Consider the following 25,468-nt stretch of genomic DNA (forward strand, 5'->3'; position numbering starts at 1 on the left):
AAATAAAGGTAATATATTGGTAGACTTCACTGACTTCTATATCTACCTACCTTGCTCCGATGATAGCAACAAGTGTCCCTGGTCTCACTAGGCCGTACACTGCAATACATGGATACTTTATATAGAATCGCAAGGTGACAATACATGGATACTTTATGTAGAACAACAGGGTGACAACACATGGATATTTTATATAGAACAACAGGATGACAATAAATGAATACGTTATATAGAACCACAGGGTGACAATACATGGATACTTGATATAGAATCACAGGGTGACAATACATGGATACTTTATGTAGAATCACAGGGTTACAATACATGGATACTTTATATAGAACAACAGGGAGACAATAAATGAATACGTTATATTGAAACACATGATGACAATACATGAATACTGTATATAGAACCAAAGGATGACAATACATGGATACATTATATAGAACCACAGGATGACAATACATGGATACTTTATATAGAACCACAGGATGACAATACATGGATACTTTAAATAGAATCACAGGGTGACAATACATGGATACTTTATATAGAACAACAGGGTGACAATAAATAAATACGTTATATTGAACCACAGGGTGACAATACATGGAGACTTTATTTAGAACCACAGGGCGACAAAACATGTATACTTTATATAGAACCACAGGGCGACAATACATGGATACTTTATATAGAACCACAGGGTGACGATACATCGATACTTTATATAGAACAACAGGGTGACAATAAATGAATACGATATATATAACCAGAGGGTGGCAATACATGGATACTTTATATAGAACCACGGGGCGACAATACGTGGATACTTTATATAGAACCACATGGTGACAATACATGGATACTTTATATAGAACCACAATGCGACGATACATGGCTACATTATATAGAACCACAGGGCAACAATACATGGATACTTTATATAGAACCACAGGATGACAATACATGGACACTTTATATAGAACCACAAGGCGACAATACATGGATACTTTATATAGAACCACAGGGTTACACAAAATATGTGTATTATTTAGTAGTATCGCATTTAGCTTGTCGTTAGACCTTAAGGGAAATGACAAAAACACCACACTCGGTACTGAGTTCAATTTGATCTACATGCACGTGAGTCTTACACAAACATATTCACTATAAGATGCTGGCGACCGTTGCTGATATTGTTATCAGTTCTATAAGTCTAAAACATATGTAAGTATGCAGCTATTTTTTTTGATAGTTAGAAATAAATCAGTGTTACAGTTTCATAGAAAGTCGTGTTATGCATCTTGGGAAAATAAGTAACACATTTAAGCCGAACGTATGAAACTTGGGAACTGTTCTCATTTCTGAGAAGGCCAGGTCGAATTATTTATTAAAAACGAGGAAAATTTGCCATTTCTGAGCACATGCTTGCGTTCTAATGCGGGGTCTGGTCCCCGGCAGCATGCTCGACTTGGCGGGTTGACGTATACGTTAACGTTCTGCCATGATAACGTCACCGTCTCCGAGGAGTCAACCATGCTATGATGGGCCTCATTCCTGTAACATGAGGGCATACAGGTGAGGTTGAAGCAGAACGTTGATTAGAGACCGCTGTTACCTATTTATATTATCGTACCAATAGCGGATCTTATGGGGTTATTGTTACCTGACACGTGGCTTTCAGACAATACTGAGAATCGTTTATAGAAGAAATACTGTACAATTGCGATTATGCAAAAAAAAGCATCCTTGAATTCTTTTCAAACGTCTCATTTCCTAGACTAACCTGATACCCGAACAGCGTTCGTTGAATCTCTTAAATACGTGTCACTCGAGGACTGAGTGAACCAAATATGGGTTTTTATTTGACTTTTATTTTTATTTTTTTATTATGAACAATTAGGAAAAATCAGAGTTTTTAAAACGGTAATTTACTGTCTCGGGCAGTAAAATATAAAGGTGAACATAATTGATAACTGCGAAATGATGTCAAATGAGGATTGTCGATTTATAATCACTCTTAATGATATTAAATGAATATTTTCACTCGTGGCTGCGAAGTTATATAATCACTGTGTTGGTGTGTTTTTTTTAATGACGTTGTTCTTTTAACTTTTTTTCATAACTTAAAGGCCATTAACACACTTTCTTTTAAATCAACAATACCACATTATTAAGAGCAGAGAGCAAGCATATACTTGCCTCTTGGTAACGCTCGCTTGGTCATTGTCGGCTCGGGTACTAATTAAATGTACCCCGGATACTCTTTAGTAGACTTAAAGGTACACCGGGAACGGACAATATACTGAAACGTGGACTGCACATGCTAATCTGAGACGACACTTCACACACATGCATTATGCCCAGTTTTCTCAGAACACGACTCATATTTTAACTTAAACTTTGTTTAAAGTTGGGATTGTGCTGATCAACCGACCATGCATGCCCGGGTGAAAAAAGTCGTGTTTGAGAACATATCATGTAACTATATGTATTACATTTTGCTTTGTTGATCCGTTGCCGATAAATGAATTAAAACCGCGTAATAAACGCTTACCTTTCCATGAGCTGATGCGGCGACTTAATGTTAATCTGGGTCACGTGCCGGCTGCCAGAGTTGGTGAGTGCAGGTGTCATGTGGTCGTCCCTCTTGCCATCCTCACACACGAACAAAGTATTCATGTGCGCCTGCCCGTTCTGTTTCGCCATTTCCGCCTCCAACGGACGCACCTGGTTAGCGTGATGAGCCGTGTTTGCTAACAGTTTTCGATGTTACTCGTTCATTTAGCGCAATTTCACCGCGTTTCCCTGTTGTCCTTTGAGAAGATTCGTGTCAGTTGTGTTTATAAAATATACCGTATACTATTACTGAAGTACATCCGATTTCCGACTATAAAATTAAGTAGTTTAAATTATACTATGAACATTAAGCTTGTTATTTTCCGATGAAATTACTATGATCCATATGATCTTATGTATGTCCACACTACAAAATGTAACACTTTGTCCTCCCCGCGAGCTCACTGAACTCATAATTGAACTATAGTACATGTATGGTCAAAACCTGTAGTGACTGTTACTTTGTTACTGTGTTTCACTTTGACATGTTAAGTGTACATCTGTATATTTTCATAACCTGCGGAACACGGGAGACACGTGCGAGGCGAAAACGGTTAATCACAAAGTCGCCAGGGGCTATGACATTCCTGACCAGGCAACGAAGGCGATCAGTGAACCTAATGACATTTATGGCACGTGTAGACTCTTATCTTAATAGTGAACTTGTGTGACTTACTAAAGTTTTCCCGTGTATATTTGGACATTGTTTTATTATATTTGGACTTTGTTTTGTTTTATTTGGACTTTGTTTTATTATATTGGGACTTTGTTTTATTATAGGATTTTGTGTTGGTTATATGACTTCACGTTTTGTTGTACTTTATACTTAATCATATTCTAATTATTTACTTATTCAATGTTTATTTGTATAAGACTTATTACTTAAAGCGACACTAAGTTGTGTTGTTTTGATTTTAAAATATCTATTATGTGTTGATGATATGTTGTTGTATGATTATGAATATTGATGTATTGTTGTTTGATGATACCTTGACGACGACACTATACATGCCTTTCCTGACAATGACTTTAAGGACGGTTTAAAAAAATAAATTAAATCTTTAGTTATTTTTTCTAGAAAAGGGCGTATGTAACTGGGGTTAAGATACAATCTTGACAGGTTGATGGAGTGTTTTGTTTACTGGACAATCTCGTTTTTCTAGAACATGACCGTTTATATAAGCATTTATATGAGAACTAGTATAAAAGCGGGGTATTTTTTAACGAACTTCGAGCCATGTTGATAGCAACTCGCACAGTGAACATCCCAATTTAACGGCTTCGCGGGATAGTGCAGGAGAGACGGACATTAACGTTTTGAGACGAACTATATTTGTGATTGGAGTATCTTTATTATTTCACGATTTTTTATATTGTTGCAATTATTTAATACATTAAATGAAAATAATCAACGTTTATTTAACCAGGAATACAAACTGATATCTTTATAAAGGTCTCGTGTCAATTATCTTGCAAACTAATGAGAAGTTTACGAACCTGGGACATTTAAGTCAAAACAAAAAATTACACAACGCGACTTAAACGAACTTCGAGAACCAATAGATTTACATTTAGGGCAGAAGTGCCACATATAATAGTAGTTCCACACTATTACCAGCTAGATTTATGGGGACATTCTACTCCGATTTCTCGATGATCAGCTGAAATAAAACATGCCGCTTGTGTAACTGGAAGTCGATACCCATTTTGTCAAAAATCGGTGCGAACGAGTGAAAAACAAGTCCGCTGTAATCTTTTGGTGCTATTGTACTACTATGCGTGAATATTTTTACAGGGCAATGCAGATGTTAAACCGTCCTTAATTGATTTACTCTTTCTATTATTTAGGTAATCAATCGAGAAAGAATCGAGTGTACAGTGTAATAACTAATAAGGCAGGGGCGTGACACATATATTTGAGCTGTGTTGTGTGAAAAGGGTGTTTAACGCATGTGCGTAAAGCATCGTCCCATATAAGCCTGTGCAGTGCGCACAGGCAAACAAGGGACGACACTTTCTGCATTAACTTGATTTTTTGCTTAGAAGAGACTTTCTAGAAACAAAAAATATAATAAAAGCGGAAAGTGTCGTCCCTGATTAGCCTGTGGGGACTGCACAAGCTAATCTCGGACGACACTTAACGCACATGCATTAAACCCCATCATACAGCGCACGGCTGATGTTGACTAGTTAATCAAGTTTTACCGGCTTTTGAGCCAAGTTGGAAACAATCTTAAACCCATTTATGCATAGTGGACTCTCCCATCCTTCTAAATTGGATCAATTTATTTCCAAAATTATGGATGCCAAGTATATTTATTTCTGTATTTAGAACATTTCTTACAGAAATTTCTTTAAGCAAACAGCGCGGACCCTGATGAGACGCCGCATCATGCGGCTTCTCATCTGTGTCTACGCTGTTTGCCAAGACCTTTTTTTCTTGACGCTGTGCATAAATGAGTTAAGAAAATATCAGGGTGCTGCATCCTGCTCCTTTTCGCTTAACCCTTGCGACCCTGCTAGAATGGTCAAGCAACATTTTAAAATATATTAAATAACATATATACAGACTTAGAATTACATCAAAATTAGAATCAAAGTCCTTAAATACAATTTTAGGGTTTAGGAATTCGTTTGATTTTGCAGATATTATGAAACGTCAAAAGACTGGTAAAGTTTGCCACCCTCTCTTATTGTAATTAACACCCTGAACCTTTTTATGATCCTCTGTTCCTAGTCACGTCCATCAGGTGTCACAAAAGGCTAATAATCACAAGAAATTCACCATCTTCGAGTCGTTTTCTGTTAATGAAATTAGCAGTTTAATTGCAAAAGATATAACAATGGTGCTTAATTCACAGGAACTTGGCATAAGTTGCCCCCCCCCTAAGCTGCTACCCCCTCACAAAACCCTCAAAATCGTCAATTTCTTATACAACATATCAACACTAAAAATTAGTAATTTTGTTTTACTTATGTACATAAAGGTAAAAAATATTAACTTTTTTGTTTTTATATTTTGTATATCAAATTGACAATTTAGAGGGTTTTAGGAAGGGGTAGCAGCTGGGGGATAAGCAGGAGGGAGGGGGGTAGTAACTAATGCCGAATGCATGTGGCTTAATTCAAAACATCGGGCGAAATAGTCTATGTGATCCCCAGCATAGGAATAGGAACGCGATGTAACAACTTCCCGTTTTACATAATACGATGGATTTGAACTTTTTCGTACGGAATACCGTAAGTGCCATCGTGGTTACACATTAAAATCCAGAGGGCGACAATGCGAAAGTGCGATAGTACGATGGCGACAATGCGATAGTACGATGGCGACAATGCGATAGTACGATGGCGACAATGCGATAGTACGATGGCGACAATGCGATAGTACGATGGCGACAATGCGATAGTACGATGGCGACAATGCGATAGTACGATGGCGACAATGCGATAGTACGATGGCGACAATGCGATAGTGCGATGGCGACAATGCGATAGTACGATGGCGACAATGCGATAGTTCGATGGCGACAATGCGATAGTACGATGGCGACAATGCGATAGTACGATGGCGACAATGCGATAGTACGATGGCGACAATGCGATAGTACGATGGCGACAATGCGATAGTTCGATGGCGACAATGCGATAGTACGATGGCGACAATGCGATAGTACGATGGCGACAATGCGATAGTACGATGGCGACAATGCGATAGTACGATGGCGACAATGCGATAGTTCGATGGCGACAATGCGATAGTACGATGGCGACAATGCGATAGTACGATGGCGACAATGCGATAGTACGATGGCGACAATGCGATAGTGCGATGGCGACAATGCGATAGTACGATGGCGACAATGCGATAGTTCGATGGCGACAATGCGATAGTTCGATGGCGACAATGCGATAGTACGATGGCGACAATGCGATAGTACGATGGCGACAATGCGATAGTACGATGGCGACAATGCGATAGTACGATGGCGACAATGCGATAGTACGATGGCGACAATGCGATAGTACGATGGCGACAATGCGATAGTACGATGGCGACAATGCGATAGTACGATGGCGACAATGCGATAGTACCATGGCGACAATGCGATAGTTCGATGGCGACAATCCGACAACGTGATAGTACCATGGCGACAGTGCGATAGTCATCGTTCTGTCGTCATCGTATTATCGCATTTGTAACATAACACACTCGAATAAGAGACATGTGTACCAAATTTCACACAACTTTATATAGGCAGCCACCCGGTTCAATATTTCAGTAGTCTCGAGTTATCAAACGTCAATACGTACCGGGCACGAATATTTGCTTATCATATGTGTCAATCTTCGGTCGATTACGTATGTATTCGTTATGTTTCCGTTGCATACGTCATATTTATGTTGCAGACACTTGACTTTACACCAATCATAATTGTGCACGTAACAATTACCAAAGCTTTCGTTGTTTATATCTATATAAATAAGGCATTCTTACTTGAGCAGCGGAACCTAGAAGGCGCAGAATTTATTGCTGTCGCGGGGCGGCCTGCGGCCGTGCGCCGTATGTTACTGGTATTTCAGAATAGTGTTCGGACTTTGGAAAACGTTGTGTTGTGTTAATAAGCAGAAATAAAACGTAAACGAGAGCGCCGATGGCGCTGAAAGCATAGTTGCAAGATACAGGGAAGATGCTGCTGAAGTAAATGTTTAGGTCAAAATATACTAAATAGTTTCCTTATATGTTTCGATGTAAAAGCGACAACTTTGAGCGAAAATAAATACAACATTTTGCACAAAGAGACCCCCATAACCATACCTTTTCTTGACGGGCATTCTTAGCTGAATCGATTTAAGCAATAAAAAAGATTTGTCATGTTCAAACCAAAAACAAATTCGACTCAAATCAAAATCGACTGTTTTTGCGCCTTTTTCGGCCGTTTTCTAGTGGATTGTAACCTTTTGCAGTGCCATTTTTTACTTTAATCTCCAACTTTATCCTATTTCAGGGATTAAGTAGTGAACACCTATGCTTCCCCTATCAATATCTCCAAACGATAAAACCAGAACAAAGTGTACAACATGCCTTCGAGGAAAATATGATGATTTGTTTAGAAAGTACAGCCCTTCATGACTCGATTATTTAGTATATTGTAGCCTTAACGATTGCTGACATCACGAGTCGCCCCCCTTGTTAACAAAATGCTCTATTTTTAGAAACGGGAATTCCAAATAGTGACGAATGTGAATGGTTACAAAATGACATAACTATGAAAATAAATACGTAGAATTACATTATTTCACGCATACCATTATGCAACCATCCGTTTTCTTTTCCGACTTGATACATTTACAGCTTTCCATTTAATATTTTACAGACACAGCACTCGTCCAGAATTCACGCGAATCCATTAAATCCGATGCCACATTTAAACCGTTAACTCTACTCGTAACGTAAATTTCTGGCTCAAAGTAAAACATTTTAACTTCAATTAACACATCTCTTACTTTTAAACTCTACTTCATCAAATCCATAGAAAGGCACGTCAGAATCCATGTCATAAATCAGAAAACATTCATCGTACTCCGCCATTTTTTACACATTTTCAAAGAATAAAAGTGCTTTATGCCCCACTTCCTGCTGAGAATATGTTTTAATTTCTATTTATAATTAACCGATGAAATGTTCCATATACTTTAACCAGGGCCTTATTAATTCAGTTATGTAAACATTTGACCTCTCACATAACAGTAAACGAAGGAAATAGAAATTGGGATCCCATATAGATCTAAATTAGGTGTGAGGTCACTATCAACAAGAACAGAATTGTTTTACGAACGAAATTTGTTCTAGGTTATAAGAAGATTTTTTGACATAAAACGGTCTTAGAAAAATTCACTAAAAACGGTGTCAGTAATATTCTTGGAAGAAAACGTTAGAAAAACGTTTCCCCCCAAAAAATTGTAAGAATTACCATATGCTAAATTAAATAGATATTTCGTCTGATTTTTGATCAGGTAAGGCTTCAGAAAGGTTAACCGACCGATGTGGATTTTCAAAATGTGGTATATACCTTAAGCATAGGTGCAAGCACCTATGCTAAAAAATCAGAAATGGACTGTCTACGTTTATTGTGTCTCGACGAACTATGTGACACATTGTCGCCATTGTACTATCGCACTGTCGCCATCGTATTGTCGCACTGTCGCATTGTCGTCATCGTACTGTCGCATTGTCGCCATCGTACTATCGCACTGTCGCCATCGTATTTTCGCACTGTCGTCATCGTATTATCGCATTGTCGACTATCGCCTTTCGGTATACAAGCACTTCTAATTGCAAAAACATAATAGATGACTTTATAAAGATGTACTTGCAGTTATAATGAAATCAAATCCTTATTAAGTTTTAGAATGGGTATTGATGTAAGGTATGACTATGCCGAACTGTGAAGTATTTTTAAAAGTGGCTCCATCTAGAAAAAAATACGATGCGCGCATGTGTACCGGAAGACAATAGACGGCAATGCGACAGTACCATGACGACAATGCGACAGTGCGACAATACGATGGCGACAGTGCGATAGTACGATGGCGACAATGCGATAATTTAACATGACGACAGTACGATAACGCCATAGTACGATGGCGACAATGCGATGATACGATGGCGACAGTACGATATGACTATCCCGGGCCGTTTTATAAACGATCGTACGACAATTTTAACTTACGAGAGAATTTTGTAATCTTAATAAGTAGACGAACTAGCTCGCCATGCTCGTTAAATATATACGGCGCTTGAGATGCCAATGTTATTAATTAAGTACTGAACATTAATACACATATGATATGGACTTAAGCAATTATGTATCTTTGAAAAATGTATCGTATCGTAAATATGTACTACGATGTTTATTGAAACGGTCCCCAGTATCGCATTGTCGGTATCGTACTATCGCGTTGTCATGCTGTCGTCATCGTATTATCGCATTGTTGCCGTCGTACTATCGCCCTTTCGTCATCGTGTTGTCGCACTGTCGCATTGTCGCCATCGCACAGTCGCATTGTCGCCATCGTTCTGTCGCATTGTCGTTATCGTACTATCGCATTATCGCCAGCGAACTATCGCATTGTCGCCATCGTACTATCGCATTGTCGCCATCGTACTATCGCATTGTCGCCCTCTGGATTTTATGTATACCCACGATGGCAATAACGGTATTCCGTAGTTTCGAATGAATGTGTACATCTTGGAGTAACCGATATACAGCTAGTAACACGAGCTTCTGTTCTCATGCAATTACTTTTCACGGTGTGGTTATACTTTCAGGGTTTAAAATCTGGAACTTTAATGATCGTGTGCATTGGACCATTTCATTGACACCTCGATTTAACTGATACATAAAAAAAGCTAAATGTTATAAACTGGTACTGTTTTTCACTGGTTTATAAGCTAGAACGCTCTATATCGCGTTTATCGAAACGTTACTTGAAAATTGTATTCCGCAAGTTATTATTAAACAGAAATCATTCTAAGTTCTAATAACCGTTCGATCCTTAGAATGAGTTCATATTGAAACACAAATAAAACATTTAAATGATAATCAAATTTTATTTGTCCTTGTTACACAGCGAATCGATGAATCAACATTTAATTACAATACAAATGTAACAGTTCAAATGTAATAATTCAAAGAATATTCATATAAAGCCACAAACAAAAGTACAGCAACATATCGAATATTCATACAAACTCGAAACATTTCATTACAAATTCAATAAATACAAATATACATCATTAAATTTACATTTAACACAAGTTTACCTTTATATATTTACAAAAGCACACAAAAACCTTAATCTCTCATCTGCAATGACTGAACTAAACACCTCTTAATTAATTACCATTCGCAATGATAAACCAATGTGCCTATAACTGAATAATCAATTACCATTAAACATGACTTAAACATATAATCTATACATATACATTCTGTACAACTGGCTTATTTTTTAAATGATTTAAAGATCAAACGATGATAACTTGTCAATCATAAGGGTGGGAGGGATAAGGGCAATAAAAATTATTTTCTAGTAAATTTTTAAACGCTGTGATTTCATCTAAAACAAAAACAAGTATGAAAGCTTCTTCACGGATACCGTGCGCACGAGATATTAAATCGACCAATCAGAAATAAGATGAGTGCATATCACCTGTCTAAAAATAGATAATCTTAGATAAAAATAGAATCTTTGACAACATGAACTTTTGTCAAGACAATTAAACATTTTAGTCGTATTAAAATTAGCCAATTGTATTCCGCAAGTTATTATTAAACAGAAATCATTCTAAGTTCTAATAACCGTTCGATCCTTAGAATGAGTTCATATTGAAACACAAATAAAACATTTAAATGATAATCAAATTTTATTTGTCCTTGTTACACAGCGAATCGATGAATCAACATTTAATTACAATACAAATGTAACAGTTCAAATGTAATAATTCAAAGAATATTCATATAAAGCCCAACCATAGGCCAATAAGAAATAAACCCACATATAAAGACAACACATCAACTAAACAAAAATTGCATGCAAAAAAAAAATAATAAAAAACATAGATAACAAAAACCAAATTATCTAATTAAGCGAAGCAAGAAACGAAACCATGCTCTGCAAAAGCACAATGCGTAACAAACACTAAAACAGTGCTTACCAGTTATTCTTGTAAACAGTGTATTAATAAACCACTACGCCTACATTCTGGAAATAGAAATATGAATACATTTGTACATATGATGTTAAAACATAATTCACAATTTTTCAGAAATAAGGCTAGCAATGTCAATCTTGTCTTCTAAAGACATATGCAAATATCTTTTATACGCGTCAGATGACCAGTCACCTAAAAGCTGAATTTTATCAGCTGATATATTTAATTTGAAAGCAAAAGAGGCAAAGCCTCTCCTAAAAGAATGAGTCGAGTATGCTCTAGGATCGACATCACATTTAGCAAGTACTTCTCGAAGCTTTTTGAGATGAAGACTATATGTGACTGGTCTTCCTGACTTCAATATAAATAGAGGCGATCCAGGTCCAGCGGGAATCTTACTAACCATATTCTTAAAAGCTGCCACAGGACATAGCGGAGAGTTCATGACAACAACCAATGGTGTAACCAATACACGTTGTCCAAACTGAATAGTTTTTGTCCATTTCATAGAAACCAACAATTTATTCTTATCAATAGAAACATCCTCTCTTAATAAGAACCTTTTATGAAGTAAATCTTCAGTCGTTGTAGGTACCAAATTTGATTTTCTAGCTAACAGAAAAAATGCAAAAACAAACAAGCACCAATAAACAATGTAATTTATATCAGACTTATCTAAAGCTAAATAAATTTTTAGCAATAATTCTGGAGTGATAGGGAATGCTTGTTTAATTTTATGACATTTTATTCTCGAAATGCCTTTCAACGTAAGATTCAATATAAATTGATTAACTTTTTCTAAAGGGAAACCAAGAAGTTGATGCATGGTACGTACTCCACTGACGTAATTTCTAATTGATTCGACAGCTTTAAAAGATCTACTTAAAAATTGTACATATAACTGCAATGTAATTGTAGAAGCCGGAAGGAAAACTAACCCGAAATGGCAGCAAAACAAAAGAAAAGATTCCCACTGGATCCTCAAATTTTTCCTGGATCCCTCAGCATAAGCCCTTCTATTGGATGCCTTGAGGTCATCCCTCAGAACACGTAATTCTCTGTCTGAAACAAACATACATACATGTAATTAAGATAACTACCAATTATTTACAAATTCAAAGTCTTCTTTTCGAACAAAATGTTCATTCAATGCAATATCTTTTGTACAGTCTTTAAATAGATTGGCATGTCCCTCGTTTAAATGCCATCTAGACAGATAATCTGCTAATCTGTTATCAATGCCTGGAATATGTACAGCTTTAATTTCAAATTCATACAACGCTGCAAAAAAGGTTAATTCTCTTAAACACTTTTGCATAAACTGACATTTCGATTTTCCAGAATTTAAAACTAAACAAACAGCCATATTGTCACACTGTACCACAATTCTTCTGTTTTTAAATTTCATGTACCACAAGTGCACACACACCACAATTGATAACATTTCTAAAGCGCTTATGTGCAAGTTTTGATTGTGTATGGCTGTGGGGAAAATTGCATGAAAGTAATGTCCCTGTAGATATCCACCACAGCCACTTAAGCAAGCGTCACTAGAAAATATATCGTCAGGAGTAGACCATGTCTCTGTTGAAATGACTGAAATACCATTATATAATGGTAAAAATGTTTTCCACCAATTCAAATCCTGTTTCACATGAGATGGAATTATATGAGAATTAATCTCAGAGTTCACCACATATATCTCTCGAAGCCAATTCAGTAATCTGTTTATGTATACACGACTGGCTTTGACACAAGCTCCTACAAAATTAAGCTTGCCCAACAACTGTTGTACTTCTTTCAAAGAAGCAACTTCCTTAACTAACCACTCATCTACTAATAACAATATTTCCTGCAACCTATCAGCAGTTATTTCCATAGTCATTTTAACTGTATCAAACAAAACGCCTAAGAACACCATTTTAGTACAAGGTTCTACTGACTTATCTTTGGCTTCTTCTAACCCACACTTTTGTAATACTGTCTCTAAACACAAATAAGCAAATTTTGCATATTCTTTCCTCTCAGCCCCTGCAAAGTCATCAAGATAATTTAAAATTATCACACCAAGCTTTAACAAAATGTAAGCTACAGCGTTTGTTACTCTCTGACAAATATAAGCTGCAGATCTAAGACCCATTGATAACACAGTATCACAAAAAATATGTTTTTTATAAATAAATGATACTAAATTGTAATCTCCTGGACATATATTAATTTGACGATAAGCCCGTTTTAAATCTTTTTTAAACAGCAAACAACCTTTGCCTTTTGATTTAATTAAGCTACACATATCATCTATCTTAGGAAACATTAAATTTATATTGTCCCCTAAATATTCTGATTTTGCTATACAATCATTCAATGCCTCACCTTTTGGGAAACTCAAATCTAAAATTATTCTTCTATTGTTAACATCTTTCTTGGGGACTGAATTTAAAGGTGATATCTTTAATTTGCTACTAAAAGGATTAGATCTAAACGGACCTAATATAGCATTATATTGCTTTTCTGTAGTCAAAAAATTTAACATTTGTTCTGGAAATTCATTGCAACCTTTATGATTAAAATATTTCCAAACAGGAAGTGTGTTTTCTAGTATGCTATCACATCCTACTGCACCAGTTGGAAAACCATATTTCAACAATTCACACACAGTTATGTCCGTATAATCTTGTAACATTGTCTGCATATAAGCTGTGTTAATTTTGAAATTTACTGGGATTTTGCATCCGATAAAATTATGTTTACCAGAAAGTTTTACTTTCTCATGAATCTCCACTTTTTCTAATGTTTCATTTACTGTGCCTTTTGTCCTGGTACAGATTTTACATGATTTAGAATGTGAACATAAATGCTTATTTATTGTTTTTGTACATGATTTTGATTTAAAACAGAATTTTGGCAAGAAAGCGTCCAATATCTCATTTTCATCTTCGAACTTCTGCGATATTTTTGTGAGTCACATCACTCGACTGGGGCATTCTGAGGAGCATTCTGGATGGGGTAATTTGGATTGATCATTTTGCCAGCAGGTCGCACAGATGTGTAAAGCATATCTCATTTTGCCTTTAACTACGGCGGTATGGTCCGTTTTATGCTGGCATTTGTTTCTTTGATATGAAGCACAAAACCAAACTGTGGACTCTTCTTTGAGTGGATTTTCAGCTTTTCTTGTCTTGAAATTAACATTACAGTTCCGTTTTATGCTGCCATGACTTTTAATTAAGAATCTATTTAAAATAGCTATTGCTAGATATTGAAATTCGTCACTCCATTTCTTTTTTCCCAACTCAATTTCTCTCAATACTGCCGCGTAATAACATTTGAGACCTTCAAATTCATACGATAAACTTAGATAAAGAATTCGTTTGAGAAGTTCTAATCTCCCTTTTCTTTCAGTTCTATTTGTTTGTGAATCAGATATGATTTCCAACTCTCCAGCAATAAATAAATTGAGCTCTAGATCTTCGAACGATATATTTTTGCTGACAAATTCATATCGTAGATATGTATGAGGGTACCTTTGTGCGTATTTAACTTTATCCTGTGATTTTATTGCTATTCCTGATTTTTTGCGTTTATCTTTTTTAATTCTGTGCACACTTTCCCTGTCAGATTCAGATTGGGATTCTTCATAAGAACTAGTTGAATACTGTGCAGAAGAGGAAGATGAGCTATTAACTTCTTCACTAGAATCACTACTATCGGAATCTGATAACAACCCTAATGTAGAGATTTGTTTTTTAACAGTCTTTTTCAAATTGTTATTCTTTCTTAAGTCTTTGATGGTGAGTTTTTCTGCCTTATCTTTCTTAGTTTTAACATTAACAAAGTCATTCTGTAAAGAGTTTACTTTACCCTTCAGTGATTCCACTTTTGCCCTTTGTCTGTCTAGTTCCTTTTTCGTCTCCTGGAAGGCCCTTCTCCTGGTCAACTTTTCTTCCTCCTGCTTCAGCATTTCTAATTCTTCCTTCATCACCAGAAGTTGCTGTTCGTCTACTTCTTCGTCATCTGGCAACTGGAGGACGCCATATTGGTTGACTTCCGATCCCGCCATTATCTCTGAACTCTTTGTTTGGTTCGTCTCAATCCCTTCGAAGGCCCCTTCTTCTGTCTTTCCAGACGTGTGTAAAGATTTATAATCTTTTCTTCTTGTGTCCCTTTTTGATCGATTACTCATTATATACATTTAAAATAACATTTACATAGAGACTATGTTTGCTAGGGGAAGCAACTTTCCCCTTTAAATTATGTGGTTACACTACACTCAATTGTACTTTCATCGTTCTTTCCAATGTTTATAGAATTAATACGACAGAAATCTCTACTTGACAAAAGAATCCTGTTTACAACATTTCATCCAAATAAACCGAAGTCACAAACGATAACAATGACTTAGAACCACAATAAAAATTATTTTCTAGTAAATTTTTAAACGCCGTGATTTCATCTAAAACAAAAACAAGTATGAAAGCTTCTTCACGGATACCGTGCGCACGAGATATTAAATCGACCAATCAGAAATAAGATGAGTGCATATCACCTGTCTAAAAATAGATAATCTTAGATAAAAATAGAATCTTTGACAACATGAACTTTTGTCAAGACAATTAAACATTTTAATCGTATTAAAATTAGCCAATGTTCAGTTAAGTGCATATTTTACATATAAATGCGTTTTATCGTTTGACATAATACGCTGGACAGAGTACCTTTGAATATGTTTGACAGAGTTCCTCACATCATGTTTGACTGTACATAATATCATGTTTGCTAGTGTATGAAAGTATATAGCAAATATTCAACTTGACTTGCATGTTTTACGACCAAAATCCCCATTTTAACAAGACAATAGCACATTGCATGCTTTAAATTACTTCTGTGAACCCAACAACCAGTAAACACATAAACTTTTGTTTGACGAAACTTCAGTTTAACAAAACCTTGATAATTCTTAAAATAAATATTTGGAAGCCAATATGCAAGTCCATCGGAACGTTCGAAAAGAATAATGCCCGAAAATTAATCGCAGCCGAATTATCAGTTCTATAGCAGTTGGTTTTGGCCCAATCTTGATAATACTAGTATAGGCCCCATTCGTTATCCTCATATTAGTATTTTTTCCCCAATTAATTATCTATATCAATATAAAAAAAATAAGACTTGCACTTTTACGGCTTGCATTTGTACGGAATATAGCGTAAAATTCACAAGGCCAGAACCGGAACTTCAGGGTTTTACGGGTCTTGCAGACTTTACGCTACACCCTGTCTTTATTTTGCGGCTTATTAGGAATGAGTTCTTTGGTGAAAACAGATCTTAAAAGGTGTGTGAACGAGAAGTAAAAATAAGGCTCTTTTAATGCATATATTACATATGGGCCGTGCTCTGTGAAAAGGGAGTTTAATGCATGTTCGTTAAATGTCGTCCAAGATTAGCCTGTGCAGTCCGCACAGGCTATTCAAGGACGACACTTTCCGCCTAAACTTGATGTTTGCTTAGGAAAGACTTTCTTTAAACGAAGTATATCACAAAAGCGGAAAGAGTCGTCCCTGATTAGCCTGTGCGGACTGCATATGCAAATCTGGGACGGCACTTTGCGCACATGCATAAAACCCAATTTTCACATAGCACGGCCCATATACATGTTTTGCCTCTGATACGTCCGCCTGAGAATATAACATTTTCAGCCACGACATTTACAACATGGAGTAATTGAAATATATGTCTACGTAAACTCACGCAATTTATTAATTACTTCAATTAATTTTGAATTTCATTGTACGTTTATCGAACTACAAGTATCATGCTGAAAAAAGGTTAAAATGTGCTAGGGCAAGTTTTCAAGTAAGTTGTGGTGACCTCCAGTAGAGCGTTACAGCGTTCTATTTGTTGTTCTATTTACATTTTTATCCAAATTTTAAATAAATATCTAGTACATCCAGCAGTTCACATTTCACAATAAACATCTGTCAGCAAGGAGTACCGGTAAGTACAATATTTGCTTCATGGTGGACTGAATATTTCCTTTTATCCTGTCACAAGCCTTTAAATCAGCCCGATAACCAGTAGTGCGTTCAGTTACAGCGAACGTTCGCTATAGTTCGCGAACGGTCGCGAACGTTCGCTACTGAACGCTCGGTTCGCCGCGAACGTTCTCGAACCGAAGCGAACCCTCTTGGGAGGTAGTTCGCTATAGTTCGCTAGCGAAACCAAGATGGCGGACAAATAAATATGTTGTATTTGTTCAGTGTAACTTCGATATTGTTTCCTTTTTTTTGTAGTACAAAAATGAATTGAACAATAAACAAAGTGTATATGAGGTTTTGGGGATTCCGATAATGACGTCGCGTTTGCGCATCCTCAAATTTTGGCCGTCAACACTGCGGCCATTCTGCTTTTGTTTGCGTTTGATGATCCGCATCGTGATAAGATTTCAATCATATTCGCGACCCTTTTTAAGAACAACAAAATACTCAGAAATTGAAATTCTTTCAGATTAAATAGAATCCAATGAATGAACACAAATAAGGACGAAAACAAACAACAAATTGATTGATTTTATGTAATCAACATAAAGAAACTATTTGAACCTATATGTCCGTAAAAACTTACCTTGTTGCAGATTAACTAAATCCTCTTGATGCATGTAAATGTTTGTATTTAATTGTTCACACCAATTTGGACACTCCTTATTTCATCATGTTTAACCACCCATTGTTTAATTGCCCCTTCATCACAAACCGATTATCTCGATATGATCGGATACTGTCCAGACAATTACTAAGAAAACAGGGTGTCATAAACCCAGGGACCTATATTTGTATGACTCAGTATGGGGTCATTAACCACATGTGTCTGGTCATTAAACACAATTTATGATACCTCCGTGTCATCTCTTGGCATATTAAGCCAAACACTTAACAGTTGCTTTAATAAAACATTTGAACATATTTAAAAAAATAGGCGTACATTTGTCCGAAATGGATTAACAGGAACTATTAAGTATGTATATTAACCAGTTTAAACATAACACTTAAGTGTTTTATAATTAAATACATTTAAAATATTGTAGAAATTTACTGCTACACAATTATCGTATTTAACGGGCACCTGCAAATGTAAACTCCGATGTAATAACGTGTAAAGATCGTGCGTTTTTGCAGTGTTCGAAACATCATCGTGAAAACAAGCAATCGCGTTTGATCATAATACGGATATAAAATACTTGGGTAAAATAAATGTATAGATTATGGTATAATAAAATGCCAGATTTGTATCCCTCATTATCACTACAAAAGAGTTTTCAATATAGATGTGCATTCAAAGACAGTTCAATTCGCAAAATATGCAGGTGTTTTTTTCCATTTGAATGCTAAAATTTATTAATATTTTCATTAAATGTAAACGAAACGAAAATTCATTCAATGTAAAAGAAAATTACAACTACATTTGAAGATTGTAATGTATTGCGCTATTTTAGGGCTTTGTTTTATAACTGATTCAATGCACCTCTTACACTAAATTTCGATCGCTAATGAAAAATAACACTATCGCATCCACACCACTTATAATTATAATCAAATTATTATAGGTTTTATTATTTTTTAAATATCTGTTAAGTACTTTCTGTGTTATTAGCGATTTCCGCCATCAACATCGCAATCAATTTTCTGGGAGCCGCCATCTTGAAACGTTCGCGCCGAACTTATCGTTCAATAAGACCGAATCGCAAACAAACCATCATTGGCGAACGTTCGCTGTAACTGAACGCACTACTGGTAACCTAATATCCCAAAAGATATTAGGCTAGATGACCACGTGACCTCGAATATCCGTCAGTTGCTATCCGCGCATGCGCATGCATGTTCTATTTCCTATTAATAAAATATCCTTTTTTTCTATTCATAAAATACTAAATCCATGTAAAGAACTGTTTGTTTAAACATTATAATTTAAACAGCATAATTTCATTGTATTGAATTAATAACGAGTAACTCGATTTCTGTGTGTCTTAACAAGATGGAAGCTAGCCTAAGCGCTTTGCCTGACGTGACGTCACCATGGTTTTTTCGCGCGTGATGTTTACCATATTTAATATTTAAACACAAAATACTCGAAAACTAGATATTTTAGAAACATTTCAACGAATGTTGTAAATGTGACAGAATAAATAGAATAATAGGTTGGTGACGTGGATGGAGAATAGTTATCTGGCTCGTCGGAGGATCTTATCGGGTTCGCCGAAATTCCTCCGACTTGCCTGATAACCAATCTCCATCCACGTCACCAACCTTTTATTCTCTATCTATGCTAATTGAAATCAGTTAGTTATGTTATGTACAATATTCAATATGCATTTACAGTAATCTCCAGAATGGTACATGCATACATCTTTAGATGCATATATTTTCATATGATCTTGGACGAATGAAGTCTGCAAAATCCCTCAAAGTTGGTTTATGTTATTGAAACAGCTAAACAACTAATATAAATAATACGTTTTATATTATTCAAAGTATATTTTGCATTATATTATTAAAATCCGTGTTTGAATTGTAAACGGTGGTGAAACACCATATGAAAAACTAACATAAATAAATAAGTAATGTTATCATTGGCAAAGTACGGCTCAGGTGTTTTTGTCTGATGAAATGCATTTAAAAAATCTACACAATCGAAAACAGATTTTTTTTTAGGCCACGGTCTTTCTAAGCAGTGTTTAACTCTCGGTGTTTTATTTGCGTAGCATGTTGGTTACTTTTGAAGAGCTCGACTATTTTCCCTTCAAACTCCTTTTTTGACGGCGCTAGGCTGCATCAGGCGAAAATATGACAGCAACTCTTAATTAATTAACGGTCAACTCTATCCAGACCCTTTGAATAATTTCGCTTTACATGTAATGTCAATCTGTGGTTGCGGTCTACATATTTTTTTTCACAGTTACATGCCGATTGTATCATGTTTGAATTGTCCAAGCCAATGGGCTATGTCAGAGCTATAAGGAGCAACACTATTTAGATACTGTAACGGTTTCGTGCCGTCGGTTATCACCCCCTGTACGCCGATAATCCCAACTGAGTAGGATAATTCAAACTGAAGAAAAAATCGAGACAGAAATAAAGACTCCAGTCATTAATTTCTAAGAACACTTTTACTTAAGGTAAGTTGTGACATAATAAACGTTTCTTTTTGATAAAATATTAATTGCGGTATACAATGCGCTAATAAACCCATAACAATTAAAACCAACTACGTCGAAATAGAATGAATATGTTTGAAATTCTGGAAAAAGTAAATGAAATTGTCGAAAGTTTTAGGCTTAAAACAATTATAATCGAATGATTGTAATGTTTAAATGCTTGGACTTATGTATTAACCTTTCATATATGCATGTTAGAAATTTGATTGGCGTAAATGCTCGAAAACGCAATATATTCGTATTTGTTTGGGACAAGAATATACAAATGGGATAATGACCTAACTAGTGTATGGATATTTCCAAACTTATATTTGGAAGTCGATGGATAATGACCAAACCGCAATATTTCTTTATGTAAAGATCTATGTAAAATGAACATTCTTGTAAAATATTTCGAGACTTATTTAATTGCTGACAACAGAAGCATTTTAGCACAGCGTTAAACAATCATCATAAAAAGATTTTGTTTTCTTTTCAGGTTAAACAGAAGATGGAAAACTACAGGTGTTATAATTGTACAGAGTCCTTTAATTGCATGAAAGAAATACTAATCCATAACACAACTAACCATTACGTAGAAAAAATAATCAAAGTGCCTGCCCATCGCCAGAGAATGGCCCGTGTGAATAATTGGAATCGCATAAGAACAGGCCAAAAAACCTTTGCGTGTATTGTAGTAACGATAAACAAAATATATTTCATAAAACTGTATTTAAATGTTGAAAATAAATAAGCATTTTAATACGAATGCCTCTATCAGTCTGGTACTAACACATAGCGATATATTTAACACGATATATCGCCCTTGTGTAGGTAGCCCAAAAGGCGATATATCGTTTAAATATAACCTGCGTCGCCGCGACTGTAAAAAAAACTATCGTGTGTCGCCGCGACTGTCAAAAAACTATCGTGCGTCGCCGCCATTGTCAATAAAACTATCGTGCGTTGCCGCCACTGTTAAGAAAACTATCGTGCATCGCCGCCACTGTCAAGAAAACTATCGTGCGTCGCCGCTACTGTCAAGAAAACAAAATCTTGATATAAGATTTGTGTGTTTAGTGTCGCCCTTGATGAAAGAAGTGCGAAATTATAGATGGCATAATCCGGATTCCGTAGGGTACCGTACAATTCACTCGTAAATATTTTACTACTTCTTCAATTTTTCCCGCGCCGGCGAAAAGGGTCACGGGGAAAACTTTTTATTATTATTAAAAACAGAATTTACAGACATTTTTTAATATCTATGTCTGTGTATTGAAAAATCATTTAATATGGGTTTTTTTCAATGTGTAAATATATATTTCGGAAATTAAAATGCCATACCAAGCCGTCGATATGCTCCTCAAATATTTGTGTACCATTCGATGCAATCTTTCTGATATAATGTATAATGAATCAGATCAGTAATGCCTCAAATAATATTCGAAACCTGTAATATGGTGACAAATACATGAATCAGCGCGGCAAATGCCACTTTAACCTGAAGCTCCGACTCGAATCCCTTTAAATCAAGTGATTATAAATAACAAATAGCGCCATTTTTAAATTTCTATGCTTTTAATTATATCCAAAATGACATGGAACCCGTGTTATGGCACCTCTGTGTACGTAGAATGCAAATTTCGCATGCTTTTTTTACTTCTAATCTCAATTGTATATATATGCAAGTTCCTTTGAAATTGATTTCACTTATAACAAATAAATTAATGTTGATGTTCATTGAAAGTTTTTTTTTATTCCATTATACAAATCGTGTGTGTTTTGGTTATAAATGGTTGTTTTCAAAGAATAATATCCAACCTGTCTTTAGAAAACATGTTCAATACATCGCAGTTTGTGCATTATCCATTTTGAGCTGTTTATTATCCACAGAAATTTTCATATCAGTTTGTATTTATCCATAAACTTTTACACCCGTCCTGCAAACACATGATTTTAACACAGAAACACACTAGATGTTAAAAGTAAAATTTTAAAAGACATTCATAATATACTTTGGCATATCTCTGTTACAGTTTCGTTCGCTTTTTTGTCAATTAACGTGTCAACAATTCAACTTTATTATTTAGTATTTTATCGTTTTTTACTAGAAAACTATTTAATCATTGCAAAACTCAAAACGCATGTGTGTGTCAGACATTTATTATCACATGTGTAGAACAATTACGTCTTTATAGTTACTAAATTAGCAGAAATGATAAAATAATCACCTTCCTTTCAGTTTCACTTTCAGTTTCGGCCGACATTTTTTTCTTCAGTTTAAATTATCTAACTCAGTTTGGATTATCGACGTACAGGGGCAGGTTATACTGATTGCTTTCTATCAACCAGGAAGTTATTAGTTTATTAAATTGTTATTAGTCTATGAATATATGTCCCCTCACACCAAGCGCACATCACAGAAAGTCGTCGATGGGCCGATGAGATCAGATGGACATTTTATGACTTCCTGTCGAGGAAGTAGGCTTCAAACAACCAGCTTTTTCCCCTGAAATACCACTTTGAACAATAGAGACATGGCAATCAGCAATCCAATGTAACAAAATTTAAATTTTAAATTTGTCTTTGACAATCCATGCACATACTTTTGTTACAATATATTAATTTGTTAATTGTTTGATAGACAGGTACATATCGAAACCAGATGCACAGTGTCTCAACCAGAGTTAAACGTTTAACGCTTTTTTTTAAGTTTATTCATACATTTACAGTATAAACAGTCAGGTCAGTTGTGATAACAATGTTGATTATTTTCCAGTAAATTTTGCAGCTGGACCTTCTTTATCCAACTTGGAATGCAAGTTCATGTATAAGGATATAATCTGTCAACATGATATGCTTTTTGAGCCTTTCTTGACGACTGCTTTACTTTGCAAACGAGATCGTCTATCATCCTTGTGACAAGAAATGGTCCTTTCCATTCCACGGCTAGTTTGGTACTTACACCCACTTTTCTTGATGGATCATGCAACCATAAACCTGTCCTGGGAAAAACTTTTTCTTCTTTCATTGTTGTCATTGTGCTTCTTTTAATATAGAGCTGCAATCTTCAGGTGACTTCTTTCAATTTGTGCAACCTTTAATTTTCTTTATCAGCAGAATAACATAGCCAACAGCACTTGTTTCCAGTGTGTACAACTACTACTGCTTGCAACGGAAGACGAATATCCTTATCAAATACCATCTTGTTAGGGGTGACGGATGTGCTACTTTGAGATGAAGAGCGATACGCCATACATACTTGTTGCAGATAGACGTCCCAACAGGCTGGTTCGTCTTTACAGTATTACCACAGCTTAGCAAGAAGTGTTCTGTTAAATCTTTCTACCAGTCCATTTGCCTGAGGTCGTCTAGACGTGGAGTGCGTCTTTGAATACCAAGGAAATCACAAAGATCTTCAAGAAGTATCGATTCAAAACTTCGGCCTTGATCCGTATACACATGTAGGGGATTCCAAATCGACATACAGAATTATCCAAAAACGTTTTGCAACAGTTTTGGACTCTAAATCAGGTATAGCGAAACATTCTGTCTATTTGTTGAAACAGTCGATGATAACATGTATGTAGTGATTGCCATTATCTTCAACTGGAAGTGGTCCGAGTATGTCCATTTGCACAAGCTCCATTGGTTCGCCAACTAAATAACGGCCAAGTGGTGCTTTGCTTGACTTTCATGAAAGCTTGTTAACTGCACACACATCACATGTTTAACAACAATCTTTCACATTATCTGCCAAACCAGGCCAATATAATGCTTTTCTGATTTTGTACATGGTCTTTTCCACTCCAAGATGACCGCCACTGATAACATCATGATGTAATTTCAAAACAACATCACGTCGTTCAGCCGGCGTTACCAGCTGGTGTAAAATGTCCCCATTGTTTTCATCAAAATCGTTCACAACACACACGGACACATCTTCTCCCTGAGTTTCAACAATGCCTGCCACAACTCGACAACTTATGTCCTGCAAGCCTTGAATCCCATCAACAAACACTACCTCTGGCACATTGCATTTTACTTCTACAGGTGACATCTGAAAGCTCCTATGTGGTATTTTAACCCTCTCTTTCACGAGCACCCTGCATACACTCAGCCCTGTCTCTGTAACACAATCAATTGTATTACCATCCAGTGTGTGAAGTTTATGATTTTGAATGTCCTGGGATTTAATGTGGTTTCCCATAAAATCTTGTCTGTGTCACTATAGACACCGTTGTCTTTCGTTTTCATCAGATCACTGCAGTGACCAACCCGCAATGCCTTTTCATCTGGTCTGCATGGCACCTCTATTTGCTTAAGTCGATTTTTTTACTTGAACCGTCGCATCACGACCTATTGATGTGACGGTCTGAAGTTTTCCTGCTGCAGTCCTCGCCTGTTGTCTTTGATCGGACATACTCTGATGAAATGGTTTGTAGAACCACATCTGTAGCACGATCTTCCAGAGATTCTGCCTCTAATGGTAGATTTAAGTTTGTCCAATCGTTGCTCAATACGCTTAATGGAACGGGTAAACTGATCATAAGTTCCCTAATGTACCGGATGGGTTTCAAAAGATCTTTCTCTGCTGTTAATATATGTAACAACCCTAATCTGCAATCCTACACCTTGCCATGAACGTCCCAACACCTCTTCATAACGCACAACCAACTCCACAGCTTCACTAATTGTCTGGCACTTTTTATTCATTAAACGGCATCTCATCTCGGTAAAAACATTCTTATAAAAATGTTGTAATGCAAGCATTTCTTGTGTCTCTTGATCTAGTGTTGAATAGGCTTTCTGAGACAGTAGTCGTATTTCATCCCCAAAAGCAGCAATTGTTTCTGTATTTCCCCTCATTCTGTTTTGCATTTTTGAAAGCCATCTGTTCTGTTGTCTTTTGCTTTCAAACCTCTGTTCTAATCTGTTTG

At 36.0% G+C, this 25,468-nt stretch overlaps 2 protein-coding genes across 3 annotated transcripts in view; both read right to left on the reverse strand.

Annotated features, from left to right (window-relative positions):
• Positions 1–1,349: 1,349 nt before the first annotated feature.
• The window catches only part of LOC127854896 (uncharacterized), a 68,779-nt gene continuing 44,660 nt past the window's right edge, over positions 1,350–25,468 (reverse strand). Inside the window, exon 2 of the mRNA XM_052390000.1 lies at positions 1,350–1,563. Within this exon, the coding sequence (XP_052245960.1) occupies positions 1,365–1,563 (199 nt within the window). The 3' untranslated portion in view covers positions 1,350–1,364. The remainder of the gene's footprint in view (positions 1,564–25,468) is intronic.
• LOC127854895 (uncharacterized) lies at positions 10,221–15,984 on the reverse strand. Of its 2 annotated transcripts, XM_052389999.1 has the most exons (3): positions 15,206–15,984; positions 12,283–12,406; positions 10,221–11,394 (listed from the first exon to the last, which is right to left on the reverse strand). In XM_052389999.1, the coding sequence occupies exons 1-3, from the start codon at positions 15,534–15,536 to the stop codon at positions 11,388–11,390; spliced, it is 462 nt and encodes a 153-aa protein (XP_052245959.1). In that variant the 5' UTR covers positions 15,537–15,984; the 3' UTR covers positions 10,221–11,387. The 2 variants fall into 2 exon arrangements, with proteins under 2 accessions (XP_052245959.1, XP_052245958.1); XM_052389998.1 differs by lacking the exon at positions 10,221–11,394 and having other exon boundaries at positions 11,401–12,406.

Source organism: Dreissena polymorpha, chromosome 13 (genome assembly GCF_020536995.1).
Source record: "Dreissena polymorpha isolate Duluth1 chromosome 13, UMN_Dpol_1.0, whole genome shotgun sequence".
In the NCBI taxonomy this organism is placed as follows: domain Eukaryota; kingdom Metazoa; phylum Mollusca; class Bivalvia; order Myida; family Dreissenidae; genus Dreissena; species Dreissena polymorpha.